Genomic DNA, 17231 nt, shown 5'->3' with positions numbered 1-17231 from the left:
GATGATAGTACAGTAAATCAAAGGTTGAACTCCTGGGATGATGTTTATTCTATGTGTGAGAAATTGTTTGTTTTTTTTTTGTTTAAATGAACATTATGACATTTAACATATAAAGGGTGGACACAGCAGTTTTAAGTAGTTTTGGACTGTATTAAACAGGTGTTTCAAATTCATGCACCCCCTGACAACAAATTTAAGCATCAACTGGATATTTATGGTAATATATTACCAAAAAGAGATAAACCCTCCATCGCTGTGACAAAGAGGTTTGTATGAAATATGTCTTACTTCTCAGGTGGTTTCTTTTGCTCCTTTGAAACAGTCTCCTGTAAACAAATTGAGATTTCTTATTTTAGAAGAATCTGATCATTGACAATGTGACCACACTACAGCAGACAAATGTTAACATGCATATTTTGTGGTATAATTTTTTCCAACAGATATGTGATGACTGAGAGAAATACTGTAACCAAAGGTAGACAGTAGTAGCAGATTTGCTGAGCATGACATTGTGGTAGAAATTTGATAGCTCATTTGCTTGAGAGTACAGGAGAAGTAGAGAAATGAAGAAGCAGCACATAAAAGGTCAAGTTGGTGCTGTGCAGGGATCGCGGGGGAGAGTGCTGTGCGGTGAGAACAGAGGATGATACTGTACAGAGATCCCGGGAGCAGGGCGCCTGTATCATGGCTCTTTGGGGCTTTCCATGGCCTTGCAGGTGTCTTTGCAGCTGTTGTTTGTGACCTTACGTAACCCTGTGTGGCCTTATATAACCTTACTGTATTCGTTTATAAATCCATATTTGAGGGTTTACTGTAATCACTGAAAGATTGAATGTTCTTATAATCACACTATGATTCAATGAATGCTGATTCAATGATGATTCAATATACTTTTACTATGTTTTAATATAATCTCAAAGTGCACTTAATGATAATGTGATTTTGTGATATGCCTTTATACTTTATATGCATATGAGCCCATGACGACCAGAAGCTAATGGTGTAATTTCAAAAGAATAGAAAGAAAATAAAAAGAGAGCATCCTCAAGACGCACCTTTAATGTTTCAATACAAGTTTGGGTAAGATAGGGAAAGTCCAGGCAGAATGGCTGCCAAAAGATAACGTAATGGTGTAAAAATAGAAAAACCTTAGAAAAAAGAGAAGATGCCCCCAAGGGCGTGGTAAACCCTGAGCTGAACTGTATAAAGCACTGATCATTGTAAGTTGGACTTTGTCAGAATTGCACGCTGTGCGTTTCTGAATGTTTTTCCCCTTTATTGCCGGCAATAAAGTATTTTTGCTTCTTGGACTCTGACTCCTGCAGATCCTTATTGAGCATTTTTCTAAGAAGATTCTTTGAAACAATCGGACAGCTGAATTTGACTGTTTCTGGCCTGCTGTGGTTTGTACATTCGGCCTTCACATTCCTCAACAATTTACAGGAAAGCGTCATACCTCTCCTCCGCCAACACGGATCTCTGTTCCTTTCACAGTGAGGGTCTTCATGCTCTTCAGTTTCTGAGCATCTTCCTCTTTCTCAAAACACACGATTGCCTACATGTCCACACACACACACACACACACAAACACAAAGTAACGACCAGGAAAAGTCCGACATATTTAAGTCTATGTTGGTGTTTAAATGTAGATGTGAAAATATTCTGGCTCCATGTGCCTTGGCTTTGCCGTGAAGGTTCTCCACTCCTGGTTTAAGGGTTTGATGCCCTTGTTAACGTTGTGGAGATAGTTTGGATAGAAGCATCTCACCAAATACAAAAAATAACAGCAACAGATGGTGAAGGTAAAACTTAGCATTATATTTTGCATCTCATGAAAAGGAAAAGCATTGCAAAGTGTAGGCCTCCTCGCTGTTTCTGCACACACCTGCTGTTTGGTCCGAAACAGTACAACTGACTTGGTTTTTCCAAAGTGCTCCACAGCAGTGGTCACATCATTGTGAGAGAGAGAACGCTGAATCCCTTCTAGTCGCACCATGGTTGGAGGTGAAGTTTTACCGGACTGTGCAAAGAGACAGAAAGAAAAACACAAAATTAGATCGAATATAGTGTTGGTCATCATGAATGGACGGAAGACAAAAATGCACTTGTGTTTAAAGTGTCCCATCAAACTTCAATGCCACCTGTCCTTTCAGGCAACATAATTTTATGCTTTATATTTAGCAATAAAAGTATTCTTTAGTCTGATCAAAGTGTGATGCCGATAAGGTCGTGAACACACACACACATTTTTTGTTGTGGAAGAACTTGCTATGCTCTTCTGCAGGATGGGCTTTACTTCAGAGAGCTTCGTAGTTGATTCCTTCTTTTCTCTACAGGAGGAGGATGAGGAAGAGACAGTAGCAGACAATCTCTTTGCTTCTGCAGAGGGAGAGGACGAGGAGGGTTTTGACGATGAGGACTTCATCTTGGCTAGCTCGGCCAGTAAGGCAGGAGCCAGAGTTTTAACCATGGCATCCAGGTCAGACCGCTTTGACAGAGACTGGATAACTAGAGGGATGAAAAAGAAAAGCAAGTCAGACAAAACTGCAGCATTACAACTGATGGTTGGATAGTCTCATAGTCTCTTATCTCAAAGTCGCATACACAGTATATAAGAAGCAGTAGGCAAGCAAAAAGTAATGTGAAGCTAAATATGTTTGACCGTTTCACACTGTAGTTACAGCCCTAAACTACACAACTTGAAACGGTAAATCGCAAAGAAAAGAATAAACATGAGACAAATAAACAAGAAATAAATGTTCCTATTTGTAGCCTGCACTTATATGTACTGGGGCTCTATTATAGGAACAGGTACGATCAGTAAAAATATGTCTTTAAACACCTTCTCTACTGACACGCTGGGGGAATTAAAATGTTTGCCATTCTCAAACCTGATGATTGCAGTAGTTTCTTTGCCAGTTTCTCTGCATTGCTTGACTTTCGTGGAAGGGATGAGCCTTCTGAGGACAATCGGCTCTCATGGCTCCTCCTTGGTGGGGATCGTCTCTTGTCACTCCTCCTCGGTGGCGAACGTCTCTCGTCAACCCTCCGTGGTGGCGAACGTCTCTCATCAACCCTCTGTTGTGGTAATCGTCTCTCGTTAATCCTCCTTGGTGGCGATCGTCTCTCTTCAACCCTCCTCGGTGGCGATCGTCTCTCGTCACTCCTCCTCGGTGGTGAACGTCTCTCGTCACTCCTCCTCGGTGGCGATCGTCTCTCGTCAACCCTCCTCGGTGGTGAACGTCTCTCATCGCCCCTCCTCGGTGGCGATCGTCTCTCGTCACTCCTCCTCGGTGGCGATCGTCTTTCGTCAACCCTCCTCGGTGGCGATCGTCTTTCGTCAACCCTCCTCGGTGGTGAACGTCTCTCGTCGCCCCTCCTCGGTGGTGATCGTCTCTCTTCACGCCTCCTTGGTGGTGATCGCCTCTCGTCTCTCCTCCTTGGTGACAATCGTCTCTCAGGGCTCCCAGAACGTGACCGATAGTGGCAAGAAGTTGGGTGGTCATACCATGGGGAGCGAGAACGAGACCTGGACCTGAGGAAAGTCAGTCATTTTATAACTCAAATAATTCACAGCAAGTCTATATTTCTCAAGGGACAAATCCAAAAAGGCTGAAGTGAATCTTGATGTTGATGCAGAAATTTTGAAGAAACATAATTCCACAATGCTGAGAGCTATCTCTGCCATTTACCCAGATTACTGCTCACATCAGAATTCATGTGTGACAGACCTGTGAGAGTATCTGGAGCTGTGAGGTGATCTTGATCGGCTACTGTGTTTCTCCCTTCTCCCCTCTGAGCTACGTCGGCGACCGGGGCTGTCCGAGCGGGAAGAGGAGTAGCTTCCATGTCTGGTTTTCTGGTGATGATGCTGGGAAGTCTGTGCAGAAGTTGAGGCAGAGGGCTTGGCATCTTTACCTGCAACACTTAAGACAGAAACGGACGAGAAAATGGTAGGTAAAATGGCAGCAAAAGAAATTTTTAAAAATCAGGAAGGTACTGGTTCAGAATTAGAGTGGTTGCTACATATCTGACACAAAAACCAGGCAGAAACAGTATGAACTCAATGGATTTTAGTCCTCAATTTGTTGTGCTGTACTGGTTTTGGAAAGGGGCTGAATTTCTGCCAGATGGGCTGCCACTTGACGGGCAAAATCGGAGGTGCCAAGACAATCTGGCTTTCAGACAATTTTTGGTGCACCAGACATTTTCTTCGGCTGTCTTGCAGTTTAAGCAGTCACAGTCATCTTGTTCAAATATTGGAATTGTCATCGGACATAACAGACTTGGAATTCCTTGATGTGAGCTGCGTGTCATGGCTGGTCAATTGATCTCCACAGTGTAAGCAAAGAAGTTTCAGGTTCTGATCGTGCTAACAGGTAGATTAAAATGTGTAGTGTGACTTAACACAACATGCAAAATCAATGAATATTGCAGTGTCTGCCCAGCTTCAGAAATTTACCTGGGTCTGAGTGCTATCTCACCATCCCACTCTGGGTATCTGTGGAAAAAGATCATTCAAAGACATCTGTTAAAAGAGTGAAGAGGCCAAATGTTGACAAGAAAAAACAAAGGTTTCTCTTTTGAGGTAGGTGGTCATAAAGCAGCTGTATTTAGGTGATGCCTATAAAGTCAAAGGATACCGAGGAATTGTACACGTTCTGCAGACTATGGTTAAATGCACAAGTTTGGCCACCCCTGGTCAGAATTTCATTTACTTGACTTTCAAAAAATTAACAACCTTAAAGGGGAAAAGGGAAAAAACTGACCGTGCTCGCAGGAGTTGGCAGCTTTGAAGGTGAAGGCTGGTGTTCTGGTGAGAGAGCCAATCCTAGCAGTCAGAATAACCAACACAGTTTAGAGAGGCCTCATTGTTACAACTGCTAACAGCTTGAATATCTCAGCATCATTTTCATGATATTAGCTGACAACACACATATTTTATTCAACATTACAACGGTCTTAAAAAACTAAAGCTTAATTCTACAAAGCAAAAAATGTCCAATTTTTTTGAATCTTCATCCAACAACAGTCATCCAAAACACAGTAACAACATTTAGCCCAAGTGAGGAGCTGAGATAACAGCACACAGTACATAAAAGGTTGTGTTAAAACCATTGTCCATTGTGAAAACATGTATCATATCATTAAGGACACAATTACAACTACTTTCCTCGACAATTACAGCTGACTTTATAGTTCGCATGAGTTCAAGGGCAACAAGTCTTTATCATGAAATATACAAATACAGGAGTGACACATCCAAGACAAAAAAAAGTTCCTTCTTCTTGGGTTCTTGATATTGTGAAAACATCTGGTGTACCAGAAATCATAAAGCTTCCTCTGGTTTGGTGAAGGTCATCTCAGCAGAAGTCACATTGATCAACAAAAAAACATACACAAGTGGAGACATCTGAGGAAGAAAATGTAGATACGGGTTGTTTGTAATTAGCCAAAATGTAAAATTCGGTGTTCAAAAAAAAAAAAAAAAAAAAAAAAAAAAAGTAAAAATAAAGTAAAGACAGATGGTCAAAAAAATCTCTGTTGGTTCACAAAGTGTGACAGTTGCTGGTTGCTTTGCTTTCATTTTGTGTCACAAAAATACTTAAAAACACACACAAAAAAAGTGGGAGCTTGGTTCCATAAAATTACAAAACTGTGATTCCTTCCATTAGACATCACTGACAGCAAAACAGAGTCAACTGCGAAACGCGCTTCTCTTCTGATTTGCAGATTCTTCCTTGTCATGTCCTTCAAGTCCTTCGTTTTGTTGTCAACAACAGTCTAAGCAGTTGGCCATCTCCGCATCTTCTATCATATTATGCAACAGTCATATGTCAGTGGAAACCTGGCAATTGCCATGACACACCAATGATTTCATCTGTTAAAAATATACAATGACATTCTCAGCAAGTTTAAATTCATGTAGATCAAGTACATCAGACTCTAACCTTGAATTACAGATAACAATAAACAGTTACCCATGACTTGGATCCCTGAAACATTTTGGTATATTTAGCTTGCACCAAAATGGTTGCAGTCTCCAAAGAGAAATTATAATCCAATGACAATCAAAGAATATCTGATGTTAATCCTTTCAAACAGGGAGCAGCAGCTCACTCCGTGGGGACTTGGCATGGGAACCAGAGGGTGCCCTGTTCAAGTCTAGCTAGACCAATCAGTACGGAGTGTGGAATGGAAGTTGGAGAGGTGCCTGTGCGAGGTCCCAAACCACCAACTGCTCTGGGTACTCTCTGGCATCTCTTCATACATAAATACATGTGTATAGCTTGTTTGCGCATGTTATTGGGCCTGTGAGTATAAATGAACAGGGTGGAAAAACTTTCACTTACTCTCGAGGGATTAATAAAATATGCCCTCTTCTGTTTCATAGACTTTAAAACAATTACAACCCTTCAGTGCATCCCCACAAAAAAAGAAAATGAAACAATTTAAACTGCCATTTTAAAATAAAAAGAACAATTAGAGATACAGCAATAAACAACTGACAAATTCCTAAAGTGAGAGTAAACAGAGTGCAGTCTTCCACTCACCTTCATATGAGTACACTCTTTCTTACACAGAGAACAGGTATGTGGAAAGATTTTTGGTGAGGACGCTGCATAGTCATGCATCATGGCAGCCGTTGGCAGACCCTTGGAGACTGACATTGTTGCTGGAGGCTGCCTGTTGGAAGTTGGCAACGTCATGTGATTGATGGTCATCAGAGCCGGGATTGGTTGAGGCAGAGCTGGAGGAATAACGATGGGGCGAGGATCACCAGGGAAAAACACTGGTTGCTGCATGGTTCCTGAGGCATCAGCGACGGTTGGGATGAAAGGAGCAGGGGGGAAAGATTTTGCAGCAGAAAAAGCTGAAGGCCACTTTGCTTGCTCCGTCTGAGATACCGCCATCTTCTGCATCTTCTGCGACTGCTGCAATTGCTGCTTTTTCATCTGCTCAGCAACTGCTGACCCTTGACCTTGAGTTTTACTGTCATCCCTAGTGCCACTGCCGTCATTACTGCCAATAACCACAAGGCCAGATCGGCTGGGATGCACGCCATGGAACACAGAACAGAGTGGTTGTGTTTTCAATGTTGACTGGCGATCTGCCTCTGGTTCTTTTGAAGGTGCAGGTTTGGAGGCTTCAGACTTCAGAACTCTGAAGTCTGTGTCTTTCTGTGGCAGTGAGAAAGAGCTGCAGATCGTTTGGAGAGTCTGGTTTGGTCGGGTATGTAATTGCTTGGTCTGATTATGGCTTGGCGGAGTCACAGAGTTCAGTACTGAACTGCACGAAGAGCTGAGACCTGTAACAGAACTCGCCTGCTCACGTGAAGAACCAAAGGCACTGCTTTTTACCTCTGTTGTATTTTTTTGCAGCAGTTCTTGACTGTGTCTGCTGCTATCATGAGTGTCCATCAGCAACATATTTCTACTCCCACCACTGTCAGCTCTACTGCCACCGGTCCTTCCAATCTCATCCCCAGTCCCTCCAGTATATTTGGCAGTATGTCCATAGTCAATCACTTTACTTGGCTGGAGAACAGCTGATGACATTGCTTCCTGGCACATCCCTGCCCCTCCAGAAGTGCTCAAGTTGTGACTGTCCCTTCCACCCTGGTTTCTGTTAGGTTGGAGTTCAGGGTAGGGGTTTGGTTGAATTTCTGGAGTAGCCCTCTTGGCCTTCTGAAGTCGGATTTCCCGCAAAATGAACGGCAATTTAGCAGGAGTGATCTGGTCTTCAGGGTAGGAGATGAGTTGTTCCAGGTCCTCTTTCTCAAGTCCAAATTGCTGAAGGATGTTAGCAGCCGATTCAAAGGTGTACTTGGGCCGGCGGGATTCTGTAGAGGATGTAGGTCTGTCTGGCACTGTAGAGTCATAATTACCTAACCCTGGAATGGACTGCATTTCATGGTCTCTTTTACTGGGGGCATTAAACCTACTGTCACCACCACTAGCACAGTTAGATGAAAAAGATGGTGAATAAAAGTTAGAGTCATCAGGACTGGTCCTTCTGTAGCTCGACGACCAATCCACAGAACTACTGCCACTTTCCTCATCCAAGTGTCTACATTCTTGAGAGGCAGAGGTTGAGGAAACCTGAAAAGAGGCCAGTCCTGTGCCTGAGGAGTGAATTTCATTCCTTTGTGTGGTGGTAAAGCAAGTGCCCTGGTCTACAGGTTGATATATCGGGTTGCTGAGAAGCCTCACTCCCTCTCTGGCTCTGCTGATATGCATGTCAATTGACCGCTTTATGTCCTCATCCATTATTGCCCTACTCTGTTCAGGCTTGTAGCTTGTTGACTGAGACATCAGTGATGGGAGCACTCCCCGAGAGTTGGCAGGAATCGAAGAAGAAGCTCCTGAAGAACTGAAACTGGATCCAGGTCCAAGGTGAGAAGCTGCTCTCCGAGGGTCCCTCTCTGCTGATATACTGGAAAGTTCACACTGCCTCTTGGTGGAACTTTGGTCCCCAGAGGCAAAGGGGTTATACAGGGGATGGGACATGGTGTTTGCGATCTTCAGAAGGTTAAGGAGATTGATGGTCACAGCAGTTGGGGAGGGAGGTGCTCTTGGTATGCAGTGAGCAGGTGGGTTGGAGTTGGCTGGAAAGGTGGCAGCTCGGTTGCAGATGGCGAAAGCGTTGCTTATCTCTGTCAGTGCTAGCGGAGACTTTCAGCTGAGCCAACTGCAAGGAGTCAGCCTGCTAACCAATCAGTAGCAAGCTCCCTGGGAGCCCTCCAAGTAAAGGGCTCGTTAGGGGCCCTAGAGGAGAAGGAGCACAATGCTCCAAAACCAATGCAAAGCTGAAAAGTCAAAAAACAAAGAAAGGGGTTATTGAGTGGGACTGGACATCAGCTTCTTTGATGGGTAAAGTCCATCATCTGGAAAGTCGTGTCTTGAGTAATCCACTCTAATGCATCCTGTTGGACACACATGTTGTTCTGTTTATTTCAGTTCCTGGTCTTCACTAGTGAGAAACAACACAGGAGGCAAAAGCAACAAAGCACAGATAAAGAGAGAAACAAGTTCACTGTTGTTTACAGGAAACATCCAAAACAGACACAAAACAATTCCACCCCTTTCCATGCTCATACCTGCTTAAAACAGTTGAGGCTTAGCACCAGCAGACAGACAAAGCACACTGCAAAATGTAAACCAACTACAAGGAACTCTCATTTTGAACCTGTGGACAAAAGCAATTATGCTTCCCAGAATGAAGACTGCTTTTCCCAGGGGCCTCATGTTGTAAAGATCTTGATCTGGCTAGCGCATGCATTTGTTTTGGAAGGAAAGACAGATGCAACTTATTTTTCATTCCATTTTTATTTATTTTTTTTAAACACAGCTGTTTTCAGGATGTATCGTGATAACGTAATGTGTCTATTTGTGGCTCTGTAAGATTAACAACTAATATTACACCAAGGCTACATGTAGGCCTCCAACTAACAGATTTGGTTGCTTTGTTACAGTATTTTTGTGGAGAACCCTAAAACTATCAACATTCCCGAGTGATGTTACATCTTCATAATAATTAGCCAGCAGCAAGATGTAGCTCAGTACCAACAGCAAAACACATAAATGTTACATTCAGGATCAGTTTTGAATTCTTTCAAATCCTGCAATTCTCTGTGTCTGTCGAACAATCAACTAAGGTTGACTTGTCTTCGCCTGTGCTCTATCACTGTCACTTCTTGTTATTCCTTCAGTTCTTTCCTTTTTCTCTTTGCTCAGTTAAAAACTCGTAGCTGCTGTAACATCTCACAACTAAAATTTCCATTTCAGAAGGTCACATTAGATTTTGGATATTGGAAGATTCAGCTGGTCCTGAAAACACTGCACTGAATTCTGGTGGTGAATGACGAGTACATAAGATTGAATGGCCTAAAAATGATCAATCGCAACTCTGACAACGTTTGTTTCACAACACAATCATTCAACTGGAATAGCAGCAAAAAGTCCATAACCTCACAAACCTGTAAGGTCCAAGAATCACAGAACAACCCCATGTGTCTCAAATATTATTCAAGAGTGAACACCTCTGGCATTCCAAAACTTTCCAGGCACTTCTACTGCTTGACTTCCTCCTATATCCAGTTGTACAGAGAAACCCATTTCTTGCAAAGCTTTTCATTCGGAACAGTGAACAAAGAGAACAATGTTTGTTACAACTGGTACAAAACAGCAAATCTCCACACAGTCTCTAAAAAAATATGATAAACATGTTTCAACGGCTTGGACAGCGGATGATGTTATGACAGCACAGCAGCTACTCGACGGGCTGATGAAGGGCTTCCACTATTTCTCGCCAACACTCGTTTTTGACTTGTCTTCCTCGCTCGAGGAACGTCAAATAGGCAGGGATACTCAACGAACTTCCCCTCTCTTTCATCGTCCCACCTGACAGCAGCAGCCTCAGCATCCCTCCTCTTCTTCGCCATGGTTACCTGACTGCGCTCCAGATGGAGCACCTGATTGGTCAACGCTACAGTACAGGTTGTGGGAGATGTCACACTGGACAAGTTGAGACAAAAAAAATTCTGACGTGCGACTCTTCGCATCGGGGTTGTTAAGCTTGTCACACTATGTGGGTATGGATGCCCGATAGCTGTTCATGATCGGCCACAACAAAATCAGTTTGTGCTGTCTGATCCAGTTTGTGCTGTCTATGTGTAATGCCCCTTTAGGTGTTATGACGTGGTACGACAATACCGTATTACGGCTGTTCTACGACAGCCACTTTGTTATTATAATGCTGCGAGTGGGCATGGCGGGCTCAGATGGTCGAAGCTGCAGCTGTGTGTTCTGCTTGTCCACGCTCGGCACTCTTTTGCCTCATATCGCCCGCTAATAGGAGATTTCCTCGCTGGTGGATAGACTGTCGCCGTGTTCTGTGGCCATTGAGGAGAGGAGCTGTTGCCACGCCAACCCCTGGATCTCTTGGAGAGTTACAGACAAACTCCCCTTACACCAAAGATAGGTAGATAGATAGATAGATAGATAGATAGATAGATAGATAGATAGATAGATAGAGCTCTATAAAAACGTGTTTCCATTTTTTTTCACTGTATTTTTTTCATACAGCTTTACAGTGTGAGGGGATTTCCACTGCACCGCTGGCGGCGGAGGTTAGCAGTTTGAAACGCGAGGCCTTGGACAAACTGCCACTGACGCGAAGGTCGGGTAATTCATTTTTGCATTAAACACGAGCACCAAAACCTTCAAAGTGTCGTTAAAAGTCTGTGTTTAGTTTCCAAAGTCAAACACGAGCTGCTCGCGGGGCCAATCAGACATAACCTGGCTGTAACTCGTCTCGTGCGCTGCTGCTAGCAAACGCTAACTGACGAACTCGTCTTCAGGTTATAAACGAACACAAAACACGTTTCCAGGGAGCAAACACCATATCTGACTCGGTGGTTTTAGAACTGCGTGTGTCTTGCATACCTTGCGTTGTTTGAGTGTGTCCTGCAGCGTCCATGTCCACAAACTCTTCTTCGTGCTCTCTTCAGATGCCTTAAAATCACTAACTTCCGGTTCGTTACACTTCCGGTTTTCGTGATCAGCCTTCAGAGTAAAAGCAGGATGGTTTGAAAACCCGAATACCTAAATTGATCGAAAAGTTCCATTACTTCTCAATTACTTGATTGGTCCAGAGCATAGAAAATGCGAATACTGTACGATAAACGAGAGTGTTTACTTTGCAATCATTCCCTTTATGATATGTGGTGTATTGGAGCAAAGACTCCAAACCACATGGACCAAAAATCAAAGTTTCAGCTGTGTTCAACTGTTCAGAAAAATATTGATAAAAAATCAGCAGGAGTCAGAATTCTGGTTAGCAAAGACTTTGATGTCGACAGAAAAGGAAAACAGGTTCGAGTACGCACGAGATGCACCAGAAGTGTTCTGGTTTGAGATGATCTGGGCTGTCTTTTACTCAGTCTTTCACCACGCCTCTGGGGCGTCCTCGAAGTACTGTCCAATAGTCATGATTTGATACACCATTAGGTCATCTTTTTGGTACCTGCCCAGCCTGGTTTTCCCTTTTTTTTCCTTATCTTAATGCTGACTCAGCAAAAGGACAGCCTCAGGGCACACCCTTTTTCTTTTTATCAGTTTCTTCACAAATTACACCATTATTTCTCAGCCGTCGTCTAAAGAATAACAAACATAATAAAGAGTAATAAGAGCATAAGACAGAGCAGTATTGTCATCAAGTGCACTTTAGGATTATATCAAAAACCATGTTGAGATTCTAAGAATAATCAATTCATTGGTAGTTATAGTAAAACACACAAGTATGAGTTGTAAAAGAATCCATGATTAAAGGCTGCTGTGAGACAGTGAGCTCACTGTGAGGATACCAGGGAAAGATCACTGCACAGACAGACACCCGGGTGTGAGTCATAGGAAAGTCCCTGCAAACCCCTGAACGCTGATGAGCCTGTCTCAGCTCAGTGCTCAGCGCAACACGATACTTTCTCAAGTCATCGCATATCTGCTAGAAAAAAGTACAGATAACAAGACGTTCAGTATATTCTATCTCAAAGGCTGTGACTGACTGCATTGTTCACAATACAACCTGTATGAGCTGCTCCATGAACTCTGTGAGAGCGAGCAGTTTATTTTTTCTTGCTCAACAGTGAATCACAGTCAATAACTGGCTTGGTTACATTAAATCTTCATACACCTCCTGCAGTATTCTACATCTGCATGGTTGCATGACTCACCGGCGTGCAGGCTTGATGGCGTTGCTGTTGGAGAAGTGGTTGGTTTTAGGCACGCTGTGGGTGCTGCCGTTTGGGCGACCTGCTGAGCTCTGCTCTGTTGCTGAGAACTCCAGTCCTTGTTTTCCTCCAACATGCTCAAAAGTAAACATACAAATGGAGAGCAAATGCACAAAGTGTTCGCGCGAAGGGAACGTGCGCTTTCAGAGCTGATGAATCTAAAAAGGTTCTCGTCTCTAATAGTTCGATATGATGTGAAAAATGAAACTGTGGCCTTCATTTAAACACTTTTAAAAACAGGTTTTAATTATTTCCCCCATGTTCTGTGTGGGAAAGTCGAGACATGTTGAAGGAGGAGTTTGCCACATTCCAGGTACTGAGTGCTGCACTGACACTCCAGACATTACAGAAAACACGACTCCTGTTGTCTCACACCTCATGAAGACGGGACCAAAGACCCTCAGGGCGTGTTGAGACCAGGAAAGTCCTTTGGTCCGCTGTCTTTGGTTCGGACCAAAATACAATGTGTCTTTGCTTTGGTTCATTTCACAGTGCAACTTTCGCAAGAGCCCAGAATTTGTCAACAAACCCACATGTGTGCAAAGATCGTTCAGTCATTGGACAAAACGGTCGGGGGCGGGGAAACGCGGGGAAAAAAAAAAAAAAAAAAAAAAAAAAAAAAAGGCGGGGAGGCGCCGTTGAAAACAAACTATGGAGATTATGGAGATCCAGCGTGTTGCACTCGTGCTTATATTGTATTATATTCAAACAGTTACAGACGCTTGCAGAACTTTTGGAGCTAATCAAAACAATATTTCCATAATGTTCGCAGCAACGGAAGCCTGTTGCATCCAAAAAGGCATGTCATTTTTAGAACTGGGTCGGACCGAGCCAGGGTTCGTCTGGAGGACAGTTCATGATTCAGTCAGAAGATGGTTCCTCTCTGGACGGGGTTCAACCCTCGGGTCAGGGTCAGGGTCAGGGTCAGGGTTAGTCACCCTATGCTGACGTTCATGATTTTGACACTACTGTTTAATCTAGCGATATTGCTTCCTTTGATTACTTTAGACATTTCTTGTTTTCATCCGTTTTGGATTTCAATGATTAAGTCTAGTTTGATTAATGTTGATTTGTGAGTGTAAAACACTCAAATGGGAGAATGTGAAGAGAATTCTTATCGCTCATCTTCTCTGTTACTCAATCATAAGCATCCACTGTGTTAAAGCCGAATGAGAAACTATGTCATATGATGAGGTGTGTGTGTGTGTGTGTGTGTGTGTGTGTGTGTCATAATCTGCTGACCGTGACACACGTATGTTATTATCTACTGATCGAGTGAACATTTTGTCCTGATTGTGCTGACATTGCTCTGATGGTAGAACAAGGTCATCCTGATTACATGATAATGTGTATAATCTGAAAACTTCTCCTGCTCTGGGCTCTTTCTTTCCATCCCACACTGGAGACAGGAAGGAGTCCGTCTGCAGGCGTCAGAATAAACTCTCAGAAAGACAACGAACCACTTTGTGCTTTTTCCTGCAAAACTGTCAGAACACTATTTACACATAATCAGTGAAAGTGTAGTATGATTTTTTCCAACAGATATGTGAAGAATTGAGTCAGACACTGTAATCAATGGGAGTTTTTAGCAGCAAGAGTTGTAGCAGAAGTGTAATAGTTCATTTGCTTGATGGTACAAGAGCAATGGAGAAATGGAGAAGAGGCACAGATGCAAGGCTGGCGCCGCTCAGCACGGATCAGGAGCTCACAGGGGCAGGGCTTCTTCACGGATCCTCGGTGCTTTCCATGGTTCTGCAGGTGCCTTTGCAGCAGTGTTAGCTGGTCTTAGCCGGTTTTAGCCGGTATCGTCTGTAACCTTACATAACCCTGTGTGTCCTTATATAATCTTACTGTATTCAATCTATATTTGCGTATCTGTCATTAATCATAAAAGGATAATAATGTTATCACTCGCACTATGATTTGCTATGCTTTAATGAATGCTGATTTCTGGTGATTCAATATATTTACTGTGGTTAATATGATTTCTAAGTGCACTGAGAAGTAGTGTGATTATACTTTATGTGCAACTATGATAATGAATTGTGATTTGGTAAAATACTTTTTAAAAAACAGAGCCCGTGACCATCAGAAGCTAATGGTGTAATTTCAAGGGAACAGAAAGAAAATAAAAAAGTACCTGCAAGCCCGGGCTAAGCAGAGGTCAAAAGATAACGTAAAGGTGTAAAAAATAGAAGAATCATAGAAACAAGAGAAGATGCCCCAAGGGCGGGGGTGACCTTGAGCTGAACTGTATAAAAGGGAGGGGACAAGGAGACAATCAAAAGACCTCCTTTTTTCAGATATTTTGCATTTGTTGGACTTGCAGTGTTTCCATTCAGGAGTCTGAACTGAAAATGAAAACAGGAAACACACTCAGTGTTAAAGACTTTACTCTTGTTTGTATGGAATGACCAAACAAACAGAAGCTGCAGAGAGTCTGAATCCCAACCGGGAAATTCACACTCAAGTATTTATGAGTTATTATGACAGATGTATAACTGATATCATTTACATGAAACAAGGTGCAAGACGGCAGTTAGCCACAGTCACCGACATAAGCTGCACGTTACATTTGTCCAGCATTATCATTTACATGTTTCTAAGAAAATCAATAAATCGTTGAAGTTGAAGTCCGGATCAATCAGAAACGGAGCCGTGAGCACTCTGTGTTGAACTTCTTGCTGGTTTCTGTTGAAGCTTCTGATAATGTTTCTGAAGAAAGAAAGGGGAGAACACAGACAACGTGAGGACGGGTGTGTGTTTCAGTGTGTGTGTGTGTGTGTGTGTGTGTGTGTGTGTGTGTGTACCTGCAGGTTGCCGTAGTGTCTCTGGCCGCTGCAGTGGACGTCCTTGGCGGCGCTCTCGCTCAGGTAGAAGACAGAGCAGAGGTTACAGAAGTATCCTGATTTGGGGACGACAAACTCCTGACCTGCAGAGGGCGACAGTGATCAATCATTGAGATCTCCTGTCGGCTTCTCATTGGAGTGTGTTAGTGTGTGTGTGTGTGTGTGTGTGTCTCACCGAGGGGGGTTTTGGGTTTGAATGCCGGCAATTTGAAGTCACTGGTGACACAAGGAGACTGAGAACGAGATCTCTTTGCTTCAGGTCCGACAAGCTCCCTCCTCAGTTTACTCACAGCTGGAGAAGAGACGGAAACAACAGTCTGTTTATGGTTTGAACCCTGACGATCACACAAAGCTATTTGAAGGTATATTTGAAGGAAAATTCATCAGCTGCAACTGCTTTTCTTTGTTTTCTATGATAGGAAAATACTTTGGGGACATTTAAGGACAGTTTTTCTGACAAAACAAGCTATCTGAAGACTTTATCTGCGACATTTTATTCACTAAATAAATCAGTAATAGATGTAGTTGCAGCCCTACTTGTAAAATAAGTGTCTGCAATTTTCATCCCCTTTGGAGAGAGTACCTTTAGAGTCCATCCTGCTCCATGCTTCCTTCTCCTCCTCTCCTTCCTCCACACATCGCTCCAGTGTCTGGTTCTCAGGGCGCTCCGGCTGCAGCTCCTGCCCAGCAGAGGCAGCATCGACGTCGGCTTGGCTCACTGCTTCCGCCTCCGTCTTCTGGATCTCCGGCTGGCCGTCACTCGACAGCGTAGACGGATCTTTGTCCAGTGACGACGAGGCATCGAGCGATGAGGGAGGCAGGACATCAGCTGGTTCCTTTTCTTCTTCTGTCTCGGCTTTTGTGCTGACTTTTTTCCCTCTGGTAGATTTTCTGACTGTGGTTAAAGACAACGGGTGGGGTTGAGCCAACAAATGAGGAAGACCGGGAATTAAGACTCTCAATGAATCAAGTTTGATGTTTTCGAAAACAGGGAAGCCAAAGGCGTGTATGAGCGTGTTACCAGGGGTCTGTCTGGCTCTCTTCTTGGGTCGGCCTCTTGTCCTGGTTGTTTTCACTTCCTTTTCCTCCTCTTCCGCCTCATTGACCGTCACAAAGTTCATACTTTCCTCTACAACAGGACAAAAAAGTAAGTTTCCGACAAACATCAACACAGAAACTTTGTTTACAAACCACATATTTATCATTTTGCCTCCATGGGACAAACACAGTCTGCTTAAAAAAACTTCACCCCCTCGCAGTTTTAACCAGAGACCCTCGTCTTCACAACCACATTTACACTTTGTCTCTTCGTGCATCTGGATGGATCAGATGTCTTATGTAAAAAAAAAAAAAACTGAGTGTAAATGCAACCGAGAGGCGTTTGAGTCAAACTCAAAGCTGATGTACTGATTGCACTATGTGTTGGCAGAATAGCACACACACACCTGTGTCGTCATCGTGTTTGCGTTTGGCAGAGCTTGATGTTTTCTCAGCTTGCTCTTCGTCCGGCTTCTCTTCCTCATCACCGGCTGCTTCATCTAAAGTCACCAAAGTCTGGAAACAGACACGACATCTTTACCGTCAGCGTTTCT

General features: G+C 43.4%; 1 protein-coding gene across 6 annotated transcripts in view; it reads right to left on the bottom strand.

Annotated features, from left to right (window-relative positions):
* znf638 (zinc finger protein 638) overlaps positions 1 to 17231 on the bottom strand; it is a 53161-nt gene that overhangs the window by 18072 nt on the left and 17858 nt on the right. For 2 of the 6 annotated variants that reach the window (XM_076724373.1, XM_076724374.1), the window contains exons 1-9: positions 6555 to 8647; positions 4770 to 4831; positions 4463 to 4501; positions 3732 to 3926; positions 2892 to 3535; positions 2246 to 2508; positions 1886 to 2020; positions 1457 to 1555; positions 289 to 326 (exon numbers count right to left, since the gene is read on the bottom strand). In XM_076724373.1, the coding sequence (XP_076580488.1) occupies positions 289 to 326; positions 1457 to 1555; positions 1886 to 2020; positions 2246 to 2508; positions 2892 to 3535; positions 3732 to 3926; positions 4463 to 4501; positions 4770 to 4831; positions 6555 to 8510 (3431 nt within the window). In that variant the 5' untranslated portion in view covers positions 8511 to 8647. Of the gene's footprint in view, positions 1 to 288; positions 327 to 1456; positions 1556 to 1885; positions 2021 to 2245; positions 2509 to 2891; positions 3536 to 3731; positions 3927 to 4462; positions 4502 to 4769; positions 4832 to 6554; positions 8648 to 15167; positions 15506 to 15600; positions 15723 to 15814; positions 15932 to 16222; positions 16535 to 16660; positions 16769 to 17084; positions 17194 to 17231 lie in introns of those variants that run through there. The other 4 variants (XM_076724376.1, XM_076724377.1, XM_076724378.1 and 1 more) reach the window with 3 other exon arrangements.

The sequence above is a fragment of the Chaetodon auriga genome, chromosome 24 (assembly GCF_051107435.1).
Source record: "Chaetodon auriga isolate fChaAug3 chromosome 24, fChaAug3.hap1, whole genome shotgun sequence".
Taxonomy (NCBI): domain Eukaryota; kingdom Metazoa; phylum Chordata; class Actinopteri; order Chaetodontiformes; family Chaetodontidae; genus Chaetodon; species Chaetodon auriga.
The sequence above is the reverse complement of the archived record's forward strand: the minus strand, read 5'-3'. Positions and strand labels throughout refer to the sequence as shown.